This window comes from Bufo bufo, chromosome 5 (assembly GCF_905171765.1).
Source record: "Bufo bufo chromosome 5, aBufBuf1.1, whole genome shotgun sequence".
NCBI lineage: Eukaryota > Metazoa > Chordata > Amphibia > Anura > Bufonidae > Bufo > Bufo bufo.
The window spans coordinates 160,888,991-160,906,472 of record NC_053393.1 but is presented as its reverse complement, the minus strand read 5'-3'; the positions used below and the strand labels follow the sequence as shown (position 1 = coordinate 160,906,472).

At 44.4% G+C, this 17,482-nt stretch overlaps 1 protein-coding gene across 1 annotated transcript in view; it reads left to right on the top strand.

Annotated features, from left to right (window-relative positions):
* COLEC12 (collectin subfamily member 12) overlaps nucleotides 1-17,482 on the top strand; it is a 149,004-nt gene that overhangs the window by 99,201 nt on the left and 32,321 nt on the right. Inside the window, exon 3 of the mRNA XM_040431787.1 lies at nucleotides 11,562-11,684. Within this exon, the coding sequence (XP_040287721.1) occupies nucleotides 11,562-11,684 (123 nt within the window). The remainder of the gene's footprint in view (nucleotides 1-11,561; nucleotides 11,685-17,482) is intronic.

Sequence of the window (17,482 nt, the reverse complement as noted above, 5' to 3'; positions counted from 1 at the left end):
TTTGCTGGGGATAGTCGTTTGCTGCAGTCCACATGCGGTGGGACTGCTCCCCCAATGAAAAACACGCTACAGTGTTTGGGGTTTGAACAGTTCCCCCATATTTGCCCCGATATTTCTGTGATTTTGTTTTGTTTTATATGTAGTGTGTGTGCCTTTACCTGGCATTTAAACACTCCTTTGCACCTGGTAACCTCCATCACACAGTCTGATATGGGTGTGGCTTACAGTCTTGCTTTATTCACATTGCATTAGTTGTCCTGCTATGCGGTTGTGTGGACGCTTGGCTGTGAGCTGCATTTCATCACCTTCAGACCTTGTTCACACCATAGTTAGCGTAGTGGTAGGACCCCTTGCCATGCTGAGTGACCGTGACGTGGTGCATGATGGGCTCCGATATTTTCCTGACAGGAATATATTGGCAAAAGTCTCAGCTTTTAATATCTGCATTTATGACTAGCCAGTATAGTCAGTGTCATATCCGTTTGGTGCATTTTTTTCTGTGACGCACAATCTCTATACCCTGAAACAGAATTGCACGTACATTGCCCGAATGGTGCATATTAATATGGCGTGCAATCAGTGTTTTTTCGGACATCATTTAGTGTTCTCCAATCCTATGGCGCAACTCGTGGATGGTCTTGCCAACATTTTGCAATCCACATACACAAGTGTCCAGGTAAACCAGACCCGAGGATTTACAATTAATGAAAGTACGAATGCAGCAGGACTTGGAGGTTGTCGTGCTTGTAAACGTGCGTCCCGACTTAATGGAGTCACATGCGACACAGTTGCCGCAACGGAGCGACCCTATTTCAGAGTTCTCTAACCACATGCTTTGGCGAGGTACCTGAAAGAAACTATGAACAAATCGATCCTTCAGGTTGTGCCCTCTGCAATACGTGATTTCTGGGGTGGCACCAATTAGATGGCCCCCATCTATGTCCATCCGGAGAATACCCCAGTGTTGACGTAGAATGTCCCACACCACTTCATTTGCCGCATTAAAAGTCGCTGTAATGCGAATTTGCTCCTTATCAACTTACCTTCTCCTGGGGTTGCGTAAAGACTCGCGTGTGCAAGACAGCGAATGCTGATAGGCCGAGGTGAGTATTTTTCGGGGATAACCCCATTTCAAGAACCTATTCTCCAAATCTCTGGCTTTAATTTGAAATTCTGAGACAGAGGAACAGTTACGGCAAACCCGGAGATACTGCCCCTTAGGTATCCCTCTCTTGAGAGGGAAAGGGTGGCAGCTCTCCCAGTGTAGAAAACTATTGGTCGCCGTATCCTTACGGAATAGACTTGTGTGGATCTTGCCATCACTGTCCTTATTTATGGTCAAGTCAAGGAAGGTAATCTGTACTGGATTACTTTCAGATGTGAAAAATAGACCACATTTGTTGATATTAAGGGCCCTGACAAAATTACTGAAATCCTCCTGAGTACCATTCCAAAAGATAAGGACATCGTCGATGTAACTTAGCCATATCGAGTTGTAGGGTGACCATTCTGTAAGTTCCTCCCCAAAGACAACCTCTTTCTCCCACCAGCCCAGGTAAAAATGGGCGTAAGATGGTGCACATGGGCTCCCCATTGCTAAGCCCCTGAGCTGGTGGTAAATACGGCGGTTGAAAAGAAAAAAATTAAGTCAAGGATACAAATCACCAATTGGTTATGTGGTATGAAATCTCTGCCTGATGTACTAAATGTTCAACCTCCATCACCCTTTGCTTACCCTTCTGATCTACATTATATACGATCATAATGAGTATGTGTGACCGTTCACAGGTGACTTTGGAGAGAATACATATGACCGTATAGTCTCTCCTGGTACATTTGATGGATACGAGTTCAACAGTAGCTCTGCCATATACACTGGATTTCACTAGTGCTTTATATACATATGACCTATATGTTGGAAGTCCTCTGTGTGTTTTGGCAATAATAAATGCACTAGATGTAGCCTTATCCTACCAGTTTTCTTGGTTTGGTTCAAAATAACCTTTTACTTGCTATAAATAAAGTTTGTACTTTTTAGCGTCTCTTTCTTCCACAACTGTGAATCTGTTTTCCCCTTATCCAATGGCAGATTTTCCTGCCCCCGAAAAGGTGCAGAGCACAGATACCCAGTGAGCTTGTGGGCCGTATCCTACAATACTTCTTTATTGCCAGCTTTTTAGCTTGGATTAGCTTACAGCCACCGATAAACCCTATAGTCAGCGGCGTCGCTCCAGGGGCAGCCCCTTCTTCTGGTCCCCAGCTGTTATGTGCACGGCCCCGCGTGCAGGGGCTACAGTCCTTGCAGAGTCAGCCCTCACTCCTTCCTGCGCTTCTACCGAAGGGATTCTCCCCAAACTGCACCGGGCTGTCCCTGCGCTGCTTCCGATCCCAGTCTGAAAAGTCCTTATCCGGGACAAACCTGCAGGAGAAGAGGGGTTAACTGCATAGTGGCTGCCACAGTAGGCATGCTCATCACTTGTTCCTCCCCCCATGGTGCCCGCTTATCTCCTCTCACCCCCTCCGCATGTAATGCCACAGTGCCCGCTGGTTGTTCATCCACCTGTCATGCCCCACTCTGACGATGTGCGGAGGTCAGCCAGGATTGCAGCACGAGTCTAGTATTTGTTTTGATGCTGTGCTGGATCCGCCTCGCATCAGGTGCACTGGGTGGAGTCATTAGTTTAAATAGTCTCCAGCCAAGGTGCTCTGAGCGGATTATACTCTTCATTGTGGTCTTGGAAGGAAGGTTGGCTGTTTGTTCCTGCTCTCAGCAGATAAGTGTATTTTCTTGTTTGGTTGTTTATGTCATCTATCCCATCCAGGTTCTGTGCGAGCTGGCAGCTCCTTTCTCCCCACTTCACCATCTCAGGGAGTTCAGGGTTCTGTTAGCATAGGCTGGTGGACACAGCAAATCTACCATCAAGATTTGGTCTGTGGGCTGAGCATTGTAGGGAAAGAGGTCAGGGATAAATTAGGAGGTGACCCTTCCCCCGTCTCTCGTCCAGAGCCTGGTTGGTGTGTTATCTGTTTAACTGTGCACCTCCGCCGTGACACCACCCCCAGGTAACACCACGGTGCCCACTCATTCCTCCCATCCAAAGACCCCCCCAAGGTAATGCCATGGTGCCCGCTTGCCCACTGTCAATCTGGCATGATAGCAGAGCATGCTGGGTAGCTGCAGCCTCCAAGCGACATATACATTATCACATAAAATGAGGTGTACAGCAGCTTCAGATGGGGAAGTTACAGGTGTGATATACTACTCATTCATTACTATACATACTTTAGGTTAACACTGCCATCTACTGGCCTTGTTGTGTATTGCTATTACAATTGTTGTTTCGTTCCGAGTGAAAGAGCAGAAGACGCGTTTGGTTAGTAACGCTATGCGAAAACAATGATCGCTAGCGCTGCTACATCTGTATAAACCTCATCTACTATTTAAAAGAACCACTTAAAAGTTATATAGAATCAAATCCATTTCCCATGGCCATCGTACATTACATATTCATTTGAAATGCTCATGGGAGTTACCTGCTAATGCAATACTTCATCTGTTTCACACGGAATGTGTATTACACTAAATCCATGGGATTTGGTCTTTTTTGACGATTTATGGTTCTTTTTTTTAAATAAATATTCTCCCCAGAAACCCTCTTTACACTGGCGTGGATAGTAATAAAATAAGAAATAGTTACAGGTGTTTTCTCAGCTGGTCTCAGCAGTTCTATGCGATATACCACTGCGGTGGTCACACTGGGTATATAACTTTGTCACCGCTGCAGCCAAGTAAACACAGCCCGATGTGGAGGACTGGAGTGATAGCGCTTGAACAGCAGGAACGCAGGTCCCTTACTTATCATGTTTCTTTTGTAATATTGTTTCTTTCTTATGTGGCATAGGAGACTTTGGTCAAGAGTCAGAGCCTGGTTGCATCTGCTACCTCAGCACCCTATAGCTATGCCTATGTATGGAACATTATTAATATTATAGAAAAGCCTACAATACAATGTTTTTGCATTAAAACGGTTTCTAAGAACACTGCCAAGTATAACATGGAAAGGTGGCATGTAAAAGATTAGAGCATTAGAAATTATCCTGTTGTCAATATCTAGTGTGAGATATACAGGGCCGTCTTTAACGCGGGGCAAAAGGGGCAGCTGCCCCGGGCCCAGTTGCTCCTGGGGGGGCCCAAGGCAGCTGCCTCTTGAGCCCCGCTGGCCACTGCATGACCGGCGGGGGGGGCCCCGCAAGTGCTTTTTTTAAGTGCGGCGGCGGGCCCTCCCTATACGTTAAGTGCGGCTGCGCTGTGCTGTGCTCAATGTCAGCAAACCTACTTAACTACCTCTAACTACTTCTTACGCTCAGTACTTGCGGGCTGCCCAGGCATGAGTTCATTGCGCAATCCCGCGAGACCTGTGAACTCCCGCGGCAGGGCTCGCGGGAGCACACGCTGACGGGATTGCACAACGAACTCACGCCTGGGCAGCCCACAAATACGGAGCGGAAGAAGTAGTTAGCGGTAGTTAAGTATTTTTTATTTATTTTTTTCAATGTATGCACAAACCGGCTTCACCTCGATGGAAAGGGGGCGATAATTGGGGGATCTGTGGTGCGGCCGGCACTAATGTCTGAATTAAGAAAGTCAAACAGGGTGGCACAACAGGGTGGCACTGCCCAAAACTTTCTCCCAAGACACAAAAAACCTCTGATGCCGGGTTTTCCTCACTACAGATGGTGCTCTGCCTCCAAATCACAACTTATGTCACGAAGGAGAAAACAAATGTGGGCGGCACTTGCCAAAAATTTAGATTCTTTATTCAGACATCATTATTGCAGACATGGAGCGGACTTGGCATAGCGCAGGCAACAAGGATCGTGGCGACGGCCGTTTCACGCCTTAGCGCCATGCATGCTACGGTGTGGGAAGGTGGGATCCAGGGGGCCCAAGTAAATTCTTGCCCAGGGTCCTATCAATACTAAAGATGGCCCTGGAGATATAGCAGTGCATCACCTGAGAGTCAATACCTCACTGTATATGATAAGTGTTGTTTCCATGCTATCTAGAAGAGGACTGGGAGGAATGCGACTGTGTAATGACCTGACCCTAACTGTAAAATTCCAGTAGATAGAAAATTCTACGAGGATTGACGGGAATGTCACAGCCTTGTCCCCAAGTAAGCTATGTTTTGTGAACTATCAGCCCTAGCAGCCAAGTTAACTTCTGAGGTTGGCATGCTTCTTACACATTTAACGTGCAGAAGGTCACCATAGTCTTGTAAATTGTATAGGATGAATTCCAACACAGGATCTAAACATGTGCTTTCAGTTGTTTTAATGAGTCAGAGTATATGATGAAATTCATGATGAAAAGCAGATGTTATAATTAAAGTTTTGTGCAAGAAAAGTGAGAAAGAATTTTTTTTCTCCCAAAAAGACGAATGATGGAATCTTATTTTTTAGGCTTTTAACTATAAATATTTTTGTACTATATGACTAATATAATGTATAATGTTGAATGAAATGTTGATGTTTGCACCCTTTATCCTTAATATTTCCAGGAAACTGCTGATTTGTACACAGCAGAAATCTACAAAACGTAAGATACCTTACCCCTCTGTACCTTATGCACATAGCAAGCATTAGATGTATGTCCGGCGCCACATTTAGACGGCCATATGATCATGAACTTACCGCTCACAGGAACTGTCGTTCCCAATTATCTGAATGATTATTGGTGCATCCGAATGCACCTTTAGTGTAATAGAAACATATGGACAAGTACAGGGTCAAGGGCAATGCTCAGGAGGGAAGCAGATGTGGCGGATATTACTAATACAGTACAGTAGGCCAATTGACTCTGATAGCAAAATTTAATCATGTATTTAGTGCAGCAATATAAACTTGAACAGCCTAATGTTGATTGAAAGTAATACCAAACTGACCCTGCACAAGGTAGCCATATCTCTCTGTGTTGGCCTCAGAAGAACTTACTGACATATGACTTTCTCTATTCAACATATCTTTTAAGTCAATGTAATGCTTGGGTTAAATTGAGTAAGATCTCATTAAGAAGCTAACAAACCACCGTGCTACCTGTTACCTGTTTTTTTTCTGATTACAAAAAGCTGCAGAACAGTCGAGAAGTTAGGAAAGATTTCTGCAACCATATACAGTCCAAGCACACAGTCTAGCGGCATAACTATGGGTCTCATAGTCAGGGATAGGCCTGCAAAGAAGAACGACGTTCTTATACTTAAAGAAGTTATCCCATGATTAATCAGACATCAAATAGTACATGACAATCTCTTTCTAACAAAGCTAGAACCAGCCCTGTACCTCACATGGGTCCAGAGATCTCCTCATTCATTGCTCCAATTGCTCTGCTTGATTTCTTTTATTTTAGCTTAGGGGATGTGCACTCAGGGGGCATCTCCTTTCTTTTATAGCAAGTGGCAGTTGAAAGATAGAACTGAGCATGTGCTTCCATCTCAGTGAGCAGGACAGAGAAATAAGAAAAAGAGCAAACAGCAGGTGGCGCTATACAGACAGATTTCAGTGAATAGCTCAGTGGCTATACAAAATTTTTAATTTCATGGAATTACAAAAATTTTCAGATCCAGATTTTGGTTTGAAAAATGTTGATTTTTTTCGTGGGACAATCCTTTTAAGTGGGCCTCATGAATCTCTGCTCCAGAGTAGTTACAATGGCTAATAAAAGTTGTAGACATGTGCATGCCACAGTGCCCATCTACAGAGGAATTGAATTGATTGTATTCTTGTAATGAACAATATTCTACCTGACCTGTAAAATGATGGCACTCACTAAACTAAGCACAAATGTACTGTATAGAAGTAAAATGTTAATAAATGAATTTCACACATTGGAATTGCTTATGTTACATAGTATATGAAGTTTAATTTAAAGAGGTTTTCCTGAAGTAAAATATTGATGCCCTGTCCTCAAATCCGAATCTCAGCACCCCCCGCTAATCGGCTGTTTGAAGAGGCCGCGGCGTTCCAATGACTGCCCCAGCGTCTTCCAAGGCCACGTTCTCCAGCCCAGGGGTGGACATATCACCTGTGCAGCTAGTTCAGCTGCGCAGGGGCCCAGATAGGGAAGGGCCCTTCCCAGTGCCAGCTGAGGTGTTTTTTTTAAATGTATTTAAACCTGGTCACCTTGGGATGGAGGGGCGTTTGTGGAGGAAGGGGGGGGGGGGGGTGAGGCCTGATTCAGACTCACTGTGAATTTGCTGCCTGTTCTGTCTATACTCCATAGCTGAAGGACCTGCGATTACATCATAGTCCTATGATCTTTTCAACACTGGAAGTGGTGGTAGGACCTATGATGAGGTCACCGCCATGGAATGAATGTAAGTGCCAGAGAAATGCTGGGAAATGTGGTTCTCCCTTATTACACCTCCTCCCTGCTGAGGGAGGGAAGTATGTTATTTAACCGGGACTGTATGTTATAAAAGACTTTAAGAAAGAGATATGTTATTTACATGGGACTGTATGTTATAGAAGATTGGGGGAGATGAATGGTGTTATTTACATGGGACTGGATATTATAGAGGACTGGAGGGTAAGGAGTGATGTTATTTACATGGGACTATGTGTTGGAGAGGCTGAAGAAGGGGATTTAAGTTATTTACATTAGACTGTATGTGATAGAAGAATGTAAGAAAGATAGGTTATTTACATGGGACTGGAGGGAGAGGACTAGTGTTATTTACATGGGACTGCATGGTATAGAAGACCGGAGGGAGAGGACAGGCATTATAATTTATGGGGACACTACAGAGAAGATTATAACTCCAGGGGGTACTGAAGGGGCAGTATAATTATAGGGGGCACTGCAGGGAACATTATAAAAACTGTGGGAAGTGGTGGCGAGCATTACTACTGAGGGCTCCATAGGAGTGCCTTATAGATTGGCCTTATATCTATTAGGGGTGCCTTATTAGTACTGAGGACACTGTAGGGTTACTATGGGGGGGATGCTTCCACCTAGCAGTGAGCCCAGTGACGTCACCGGCACTAATGGACGGGCTTTAGCACTGCCCTAACCTGTAAAGCCACCCATCAGTGCCGGTGACATCACCGGGAACACTACTAGGGCTGTAAACAAAACAGCCCTTGCCCTAGGCTTTACAGCGCAGGCGAAGGGAGAGCATCGGAGTATGAAATGTCAGAGGGGCTGAGTGGGGGGTGAAGGGGATATGTCTGGGTTCAGCTCTGAACCTGGACAACTGCTTTAAAGGGCATCTGTCAGCAGTTTTGAACCTTTGAAACTGTCTGACCTGTTACATGTACGCTTGACAGCTGAAGGCATCTGTGTTGGTCCCATGCTCATATTTGACTGCATTGCTGAGAAAAATGATGTTTTAATTTATGCAAATGAGCCTCTAGGAGCAACAGGGGCGTTGTCATTACACCTAGAGGCTCCGGTTTCTTTGCAACTGCCGCTCCCTGTCTACTTTGAGAGGGCCTGGCAGTGAGAATGTCATCACAACTGGCCAAACCATCACCATGTCAAAGTGCAAACGATGTAGCAGTTACAGAGAGCGCGGAGCCTCTAGGTGAAATGGTAATGGTGGCACATATCTGGCATAGCTACTGTGAAGGGGCACATATCAGGGCATAGCTAGTGTGAAGAGGCTCATATCTGGGCATAACTACTGTGAAGGGGGCACATATCTGGGCATAGCTACTGGGAAGGGGGCACATATCTGGGCATAGCTATTGTGAAGGGGCACATATCTGGGCATAGCTATTGTGAAGGGAGCACATATCTAGGCTTAACTAGTGTGAAGGGGCACATATCTGGACATAACTAGTGTGAAGGGGCACATATCTGGGCATAACAACTGTGAAGGGGGCACATATCTGGGCATATCTACTGTGAAGGGGGCACATATATAGGTATAGCTACTGTGAAGGGGGCGCATATCTGGGCATAACTACTGTGAAAGAGGCACATATCTGGGCATAACTGCTGTGTAGAGGGCACAGATCTGGGCATAATTGCTGTGAAGGGGCGCATATATAATGTATGGTGCTGTGTTTGGTATGCTGTGAGGAGGCCGTAGTGCCCACCGGAGCAGAGTGTCTTCTTCAAACAGCTAATCAGTGGTGGTACTGGAGGTCTGACCCCCACCGATCAGGTATTGATGACCTATCCATCGATACTGTACTCCTGGAAAACCCATTCAAAAAAGCTAGAAGCAGAAAAATGCTTTTATGTAGGGGTTTGTGATAAAGCGATCATGCATTCAAAGATGGAGAACATTGAATTGTCTAGGCATATTAGGTATTGTATAAACATTAGTTGTCCTATGCCAAAGTGTGTGATGAAAAAAATGATAAAAAACTATGGGGGTCATTTATCAAACTGGCATAAAGTAGAACTGGCTTAGTTGCCAATAACAACCAATCAGATTCCACCTTTCATTTTCCAATGGAGTTTGGAAAAATGAAAGGTGGAATCGGATTGGTGGCTATGGGCAACTAAGCCAGTTCTACTTTACACCAGTTTGATTAAATCTCCCCCTTAATTTTAATTTTAAAAAAATCATGATAAAATAAAAACAATAATAATAATAATAATAGTTAAAGCACTGGGTTGTCCTCAGTGGCCATATTATGTCACCATCCTGTACTCAGAAATCTCTGCCTTTAGCATAGTAAATCATGATTACATGTGCATGTGAAATAATATATTACAAATCTGATGGCTGTTTGCCGTGATCTCCCACGAGAAGAAAAAAAACATATATATCATCCAAAGCAGTGTTTTTTTATCACGGAAAATGGTGTTCTAGAGGGGCATAGCTACTGTGAAGGGGGCACATATCTGGCCATAGCTAGTGTGAAGGGGGCACATATCTGGCCATAGCTACTGTGAAGGGGGCACATATCTGGGCATAGCTACTGTGAAGGGGGCACATATCTGGGCATAAAATAAGCATAAAAAGATGGCTATTGTGCATAGTATATGATAGAACTGAAAATGTGGCACAGTGAATCTGGTCTGAATAAAGAGGTGGTCTTCTCAAAGAGGTTTCTCTGTATATGGAGCTAGAACCATTTTCCTTCTATCCATCCAAACTAATATACAACTGTTAATATGTAATGTAAAATGTAAACTGGATCTCGTCTGGTTATGTGGACGCAAAGTTAGCTAGTGGTATCGTTTGAGACCAAGAAATGATATCTTGTGATTCTAAGTTGTCTCAAAAGGGGAAGGACACACAGAGTTTTTGGAGGAGGTTTTGAGGCAGATCTGCTTGCAGGATTTTTTTGGCCATAAATGGATTCGGGGGGAAAAAATCGGAAATATGAAGGAAGGATTTATACTTCTCTTTCCTGGTGGATCCACTTCTGGCTTTGGCTGAAAATCTTGCAGGTAGATCTGCTTCAAAACCCGCTCCAAAAACTCTGTGTGGCCGTGCCCTAACTCTCACACGGTCCGGCAGCATTTTCCTATGAGAGCTGTGCACAGGGGCCAGCAGACATCAGCACTAATCAGTGTGGATAGCTCCTGGCACCAACCTGTGCTATCAAGGTCTAATAACCGCCACAAAGACCCTGGCTGTAAGCATTTTGTTAACTAGCATATTCCTCCAAGATCCTCTAGCTCTTTGTTATAACAAAAGCAGATAATGACTAATTCATAAACTATTTCACCATTTTCTATACACTGGCACTTTATGGAGCAGCCACTAATTATTATAATTAGGTTTTTTTTGTTTGTTTTGTTAGTAGCATAGTCTTCCAACTACTGTGTATGTGTGATATCAGCAAATAATGCAGACATCTGAAGACTGGCAATCAGCTATGCACTTACAGATTCAATGTGGAAATTCATTTATGTTACCTTACCCGACCCATATGTGTTCGTTTATGATATTTATATTGTATCCATTATAAACATAATGGAAGTAATAATTTGCTGTATTTTCTGTAAACTTGGCCCAGTCCTCTGTATTATTAATTCGGAACTATCCTATGCTGAGGGACCATAACCATCAGCATCCACATCCCTGCAGAGCCATGTTATCTTTCACAGCCTTGCGTTCACTAACATAACCAACTGAGAACAAGCCAAGGACTCCCACAAGATTGGCATCCACCATAAGTCGTCTTTGCTGTTCCTCACCTTACTATGATCTCATTAACTAGTTTTCTCTCATTTTTTCACAAAAAATACAGAATATACCTTTTTTAGGACACAAAAAATATAGTAAGCCACACAGCCGGGTGGGGGGGGGGGCTAGGGGGCAATCGACCTAAGACATAAAACAGCAGAGATTATAACCCCAGTCATCAACATACAGATGAAAAACAAAGATATGTTATGAGTTGACATACATGATACTTTTGAGATCACGATTGTCAGGAGACCCATGTTCTCCCAAGAAGTGGGGTCTCCAAGTTGGGATCCTCACCCATCACACATCATGCCTATTATCGGTGTCTATTATCAAAAAATCCCTTTAAGGTGTTTTAGACATCATTTTCCTATGTTAAAGCTTATGCATAATCTTCTTTTTCAACAGGCATACAAGAAGGAACCCAATGTACGAAGTGCAAAAATAACTGGGCATTGAAATTTTCAATCATCCTGCTGTATATTCTTTGTGCCTTACTCACTATCACAGTGTCCATATTGGGATACAAAGGTATGTGCAAGTATTGGATAATTCTATTAAAGGTATTAACAGCATATAAGGTCTAGAATATAGCAATGTGAGGTATTACATTGTGTGAATGCACATTCGGCCATTATCATTATAGTAATGCAGCCGGGGCGGACTGGCCATAGACCCTAGAGGGAAATTTCCTAGCGGGCTGATGCCCAGGGGGCCAACCAAGCCCTCCACTGGCAGGGTACTTAGCAATCTGATGCTCTCAGCATTACATAATGCTAGGAGCATCAGGGCTTTCACCTCAGGCTGATGAAGGTAAGTGCCCCCTGTATTCAACTGTATCGTTGTCCTTAGGATGGTAATACAGTTGAATACTGTGGTGGGGTGGTACTTTGTGCTGCACTATATTATTGCTGGCCCTGTCTACTTGTGTTGGCCCTACTTACTTGTGATGACCCATCTACAACATGGGGCTACTTTTAGTTTTTTTTCCAGGAACACTTTAAGTTCCCAGTCCGCCTCCGAATGCAGCTCCCGTCTCTTTGCAGTCGCTGTGAAGATGGGATTAGAGGATTTACAAATTTGCAGTTATCTATTATAATTTTATTATCAGCCAGGCTTCCAAGGTACAATCTCTTCCACTTATAAAAGATGTGCTTCAGTTAATTATTCTCTATTAGGTGATTTCTAGTTACATAATATCCTAATGTAACTTGAAGTGACTGGTAATAAGTGCTTCGATAATTCACATTTTTATAATAGCAAAAGAAAATTTAAAAAAATATTTATATCAGAAATCTGTTTTATAGAGGAAGTCTAAAAACACTTTATACTTACCCTGGTGCACGGCTTGTTGTACACACATAACAAATCCCCACCACACTGTTAACGGGGTTGTCTGAGTTAAAAAAAAAAAAAAAAAAGATTTCCCATGCCACTACAATTCTTTAAAAAAGCGAAAAATTATGCACTTATCTAATTCTGTTTGTTTGTATGGAAGGCATCAGTGTTGGCAGTGCAATGCAGGCATGCAACTGCAGCAACCAATCAATGTCCTCAGCAATGTCCTTTTTTGTTAACTCAGAAAACTCTTTCCATACAACTATTCACTCTTAAATGGCCAACAGCAACCTGTCCTAGAATATGAGCAGGATTGGTTGCCTACACCTGAAGAGCTGCCTATGGGGGTGAAAAAGCCTCACTACACACTCCACTGCTCTACAATAGATGGTAATGATGTGATCCTGCATATGATACGCCATAATGGCTGAGCAGCCTGACAGGAACACTTACCAATATGAAGTTTATGCAAGTGTCAGAGCGTAGTGTGTAGTGGGGTCCTGCACCCTCACCCCCCAGGCAGCTCTGCAAGTGGAGGCAACAAGTCCTGCTCACATTCTATGACAGGTTGCTGGCAGCCATTTTATTTCTCAATAGTTTTTATTGGTTTTAAAGACATACATAATCATAAATAAAGCAAAGAAAACGGCTCTACAATTGGTGTTTTTCGTAGCGACCTTGACAGCACTAACTTTGCCGAGGCTAATACAGCAATCGATGTACAGCAAACAAATTATAAAGATAAAATAAATAAAAATACAGTGCAATCATTCAATAAAAATGTATTCTAATTTCATCTCGTCAACAGCCCCTCAATATCTTACAAATATCTTAATTAGGATATGCTACTGCAAGAGGAGAGAACCTCCACCTGCTCCATTCCCTCTCAAATCTCGCTAGTGAGTCTCCGGATCCCGCCACCACCATCTCATGTATATAGGTAGAATTTAATTTCCGAATAACCTCCCCCAAGCTAGGAACATTCTGGGTTTTCCAATTTTTTGCTATAACCAATTTAGTTGAGAGAAAGAGATGACCAAGTACCACCCTTGAATCGCAGGGCATCTTAGTCAAATCCATCCATAAGAGGGCCAATGAAGGGGAGGGCAGAAGACGGAGACCCAACAAGTCCGAGGCAACAGAAAATATAGTGCTCCATATACCCCGTAGCCTAGGACAGGACCACAGGACATGGTATAGCGTGCCTCTTTGTCCACATCCCCTCCAGCACAAGGGTGAGGAACCAGGGAAGAAATGGCTTAGACGGTCAGGGGTATAATACCATCTCAATATGGTTTTCATCAGAGACTCATAATGCAAAGCACATCGAGTATTCTTGGAGATAAAGGAAAAAGCCGAAGACCACTGCTCATCAGAGAAAACCAACCCCAGTTCCTTCTCCCAAGTGAGCAGCGGAATCGTTTTAACAAAAGATCCCTTATCTCCAAGTATCATATACAGAGGCCGCAGTCGTGTACCCTGGGGAAGGGGAAGTGACCAAAGTTTAAAGACTTCCCGATTACACACAAGATCCATGGAAGCTTTAACCGAAAAAAAGTGCCTAATGCATAGGTATTTGTAGAAATCTGTGTGTGGAATCAGGAACTGTTCATAAAGGTATTCAAAAGAGCAAAAGGTGTCCAAAACAAAAAGTTTAGATAAAAGATCTAGTCCTTTCAACGCCCAAGAGGAAATCGAAAGGTTTGGGATAAGATAGTTAAGTACCGTTATAGGAGTATCGGGTGGGAATGGTCCGGATTCGCTTATGCATCTTTTATGATATTGGGACCAATTATCCAATGACATGGATACTAATGTCGGGAGCGGTGGGCGGTTAAATGTCGGATAAAGAGCAGCCAATAAAAGATTTTTGAGGTTATTACCCGGCGATAGAGTTGCTTCAATATGTACCCACTGTTTGGTGTGATTGTCCATCCACCATTCTCTTAGCTGAGATATCTGTGTAGCTAGAAAATACTCGTAAATATTCGGAAGGCCCAGCCCACCTCGAGCTATGGCAGCCATTTTAAATCGTTCCTAGAAAACCCCTTTAAAAAAGTGAACAGTTCTTTTACTGTTACATAATTCGGCCTAACCAGTCTAAATAGAACTTTCTTTTTTTCTGGTGGCCACAATGTTAGGCCTCATGCACACGAACGTATTTTTTTTCCATGTCCGTTCCATTTTTTTGCAGACCGTATGCGGAACCATTCATTTCCATGGGTCTGCAAAAAAAACGGAAGGTACTCCGTGTGCATTCCCTTTCCGTCTGTATTTCCGTTCCGCAAAAAAATAGAACATGTCCTATTATTGTCCGCATTACAGACAAGGATACTACTGTTCTATTACAGAATGCACACAGATGTCATCCGTATTTTTTGCGGACCGCAAAATGCATACGGTCGTGTGCATGAGGCCTTATGCAGGTCCCCTTCCATTACTTCTTCCTGGTTTTGGATTCCCCCTAAACTACTGAGGTGGCAACAGAGGACAGCAATTCCCATTAAGCATTGGCCCTTCACTCAGCCTTCACCTTTCTCATGACCATGCTGTTGCCGCTAGGAGGCGGACACTAAGCACAAAAAGTGTAAACTCCTCCCATTCAGCTATACCCTTCCTACAGTGACTGAGCTAAATCTGCTTTAGCTTAGTGTCTGTAGGAGGCAGACCTCCCTGCGTTGCAGGTCTGCTGGTTTTTTGTTCTTTTTTTGTTTTTCCCTTTTTTCTAGCGGGAGGTTCAGGCAGTCCTAAAAACTGCCTGCACTCCCACCCAGGAGATGGGAGACCAGGGGGTTCCCCAAGCCCCCTGCTCGTTCTCGTTCTCCAGAAGCAAAGGAGGACCAGAGGTTCCTATAAAGCCTCTGTTTCTTGCCAGCGTTCGGATCACCACGGCCGTCCACCGCAAGTCCCCTCTGTGTAGCATCCCTCCCCAAGGGGGCCACACACCAAAGGGGGGCAGAAGACACCGGACAGGTGAGTAAAAAAAATATAAAAAAGGGAGGAATTGGCCCCAAGGTGCTCCCCCTTCCAGTATCCTCCCCTCCCCAAGTTATCTGGTCCCCACAAGGCTAAGCCCTCCAGTGGGTTGCTGCTGTAGGGAGGGGGGGGGCGGTCGTCAGGGTAACGGAGCAGTCACCCTGTAATAGGGGTAATTTACTATGCATGTACTTGTGCGGTCCTCTGCCGTTTTCCAGTGCATTGCGCTTCCTCCCCAGCTATAATGTCGGCTCTTTTCTGGGGCCGCCGGGCCCATTATTAATTTAGGCCCCAGCTTCTGAGCGGCCAGCTCTGGCAGGGCGCCCCCCGTGGCTTCCTTTTTCCCAACCAGCATTTTGGTTCAGCCAGGGATGTGGGCATGTGTTCCAGCGAGTGGGGGGGCGTGGCCAGAGGCTGATGGGTGGGCAGCTGAGCAGAGGGAGTGTGTGCTCCGCCCACATCCGGTTTTTAAGGCACCTGGCGGGACGCTAACAAGCTGGTCTTGTTGCTTGGAGGGACGCAGGCTGGGTAAGTGCTGTTGGTCCCTTCTTACAGGGCCTAACCTTACCCCTCTTCCTCATTTAGGACCGCAGGGTTGGAATTATGTCTGAGCCCAGACCCCAGGTCCTTCCTTCCGAAGGTGGTGTTGGCATTCCATCTAAATGAGGAAATTATTCTCGCTTCATTTTGTCCGGACCCGTCTCATCCTCGGGAGAGTCTAAATAATGTATGGGGGGAAAAGCAACCCAGGATATAAGATAAATAATCAGTACACTAATGTGGCATTAAAATACCTAATACCTCAGTGAAATACAAGGGTATAAGATCATTCAGGTGGTTCTGAATGGAAAAATGTCACCCCACACTTATCGCTGGTGATAACCAGGAGAGAAGGCCTTGTAGTTCGCCCGGGGGTCATTTCGCGTCGGACTTTGCACGATCGTGGTTCGCGGAATGGGCGAACATATGGCGATGTCCGCCGGTGCCATATTCTTTTACATTGTGAAGAACTTTGACCCATGACACATCCATCAGGTGGTACAGGACAGCCAATTGAGACGTTTCAGCACATGGATACACTCCCTACCTTATAAATAAACCCAATCTGGCCGCCATTTTACATTCAGTCTTTTGCCAGTGTAGGGAGAGGTTGCTGTGTGGAGCAGGACAGACTGTTAGAGACACCAAATGCTAGCTAATAGGGCCACAAAAGTCCTTTTAAGGACTGGTATAGGTGTGACTTACTGAGGGGTGTACTTATAATATACTTTCTAACATAGAAAGTATATTATAGTGCATTTGTATTGTGCAGCAGTTGTGTGCGTTTCTGCTGTGATGCTGCAGCTATACAGAGGGGCAAACGCTATTGGAACAAATAATTTCAACTGGTGTGATATACCAGTTGCCCCCCAAAAAAAACTGATTGAGGCAGGGGTGTGATATACCTATAATATACTTTCTATATAGTGCATTTGGGTAGTGCAGCATTTGTGTGTGGTTCTGCTGCGTTACCGCAGCTACACAGAGTGACAAATGCTATTGGAACAAATAATTTTAACTGGTGTGATATATCAGTTCCTCCCCCAAAAAAGTGATTGAGGCAGGGGCGTGATATACCAATAATATACTTTCTATATAGTGCATTTGGGTAGTGTAGCATTTGTTTGCGGTTCTGCTGCGTTACCGCAGCTACACAGAGTGACAAACGCTATTGGAACAAATAATTTCAACTAGTGTGATATACCAGTTGCCCCCCAAAAAAACTGATTGAGGCAGGGGTGTGATATACCTTCTTCCACAAATACTGCTCTTCTATAGGGACTTTGTCACAGGGTCATTTTGAAAATGACAGGCAGAGGAAGAGGCAGGCCATTCCGCAGGGGTATTAGGGGTCAGGCAGGTGCACCAGGCTGGAGCCTAAGTGGGAAGTTGCAGAAGGTGCGTGCGATTACGTCAAAGGACGCACCAGAGTTGGTTGAGTGGCTCACTCAGCCTTCCGCTTCTGCACCCTCCTC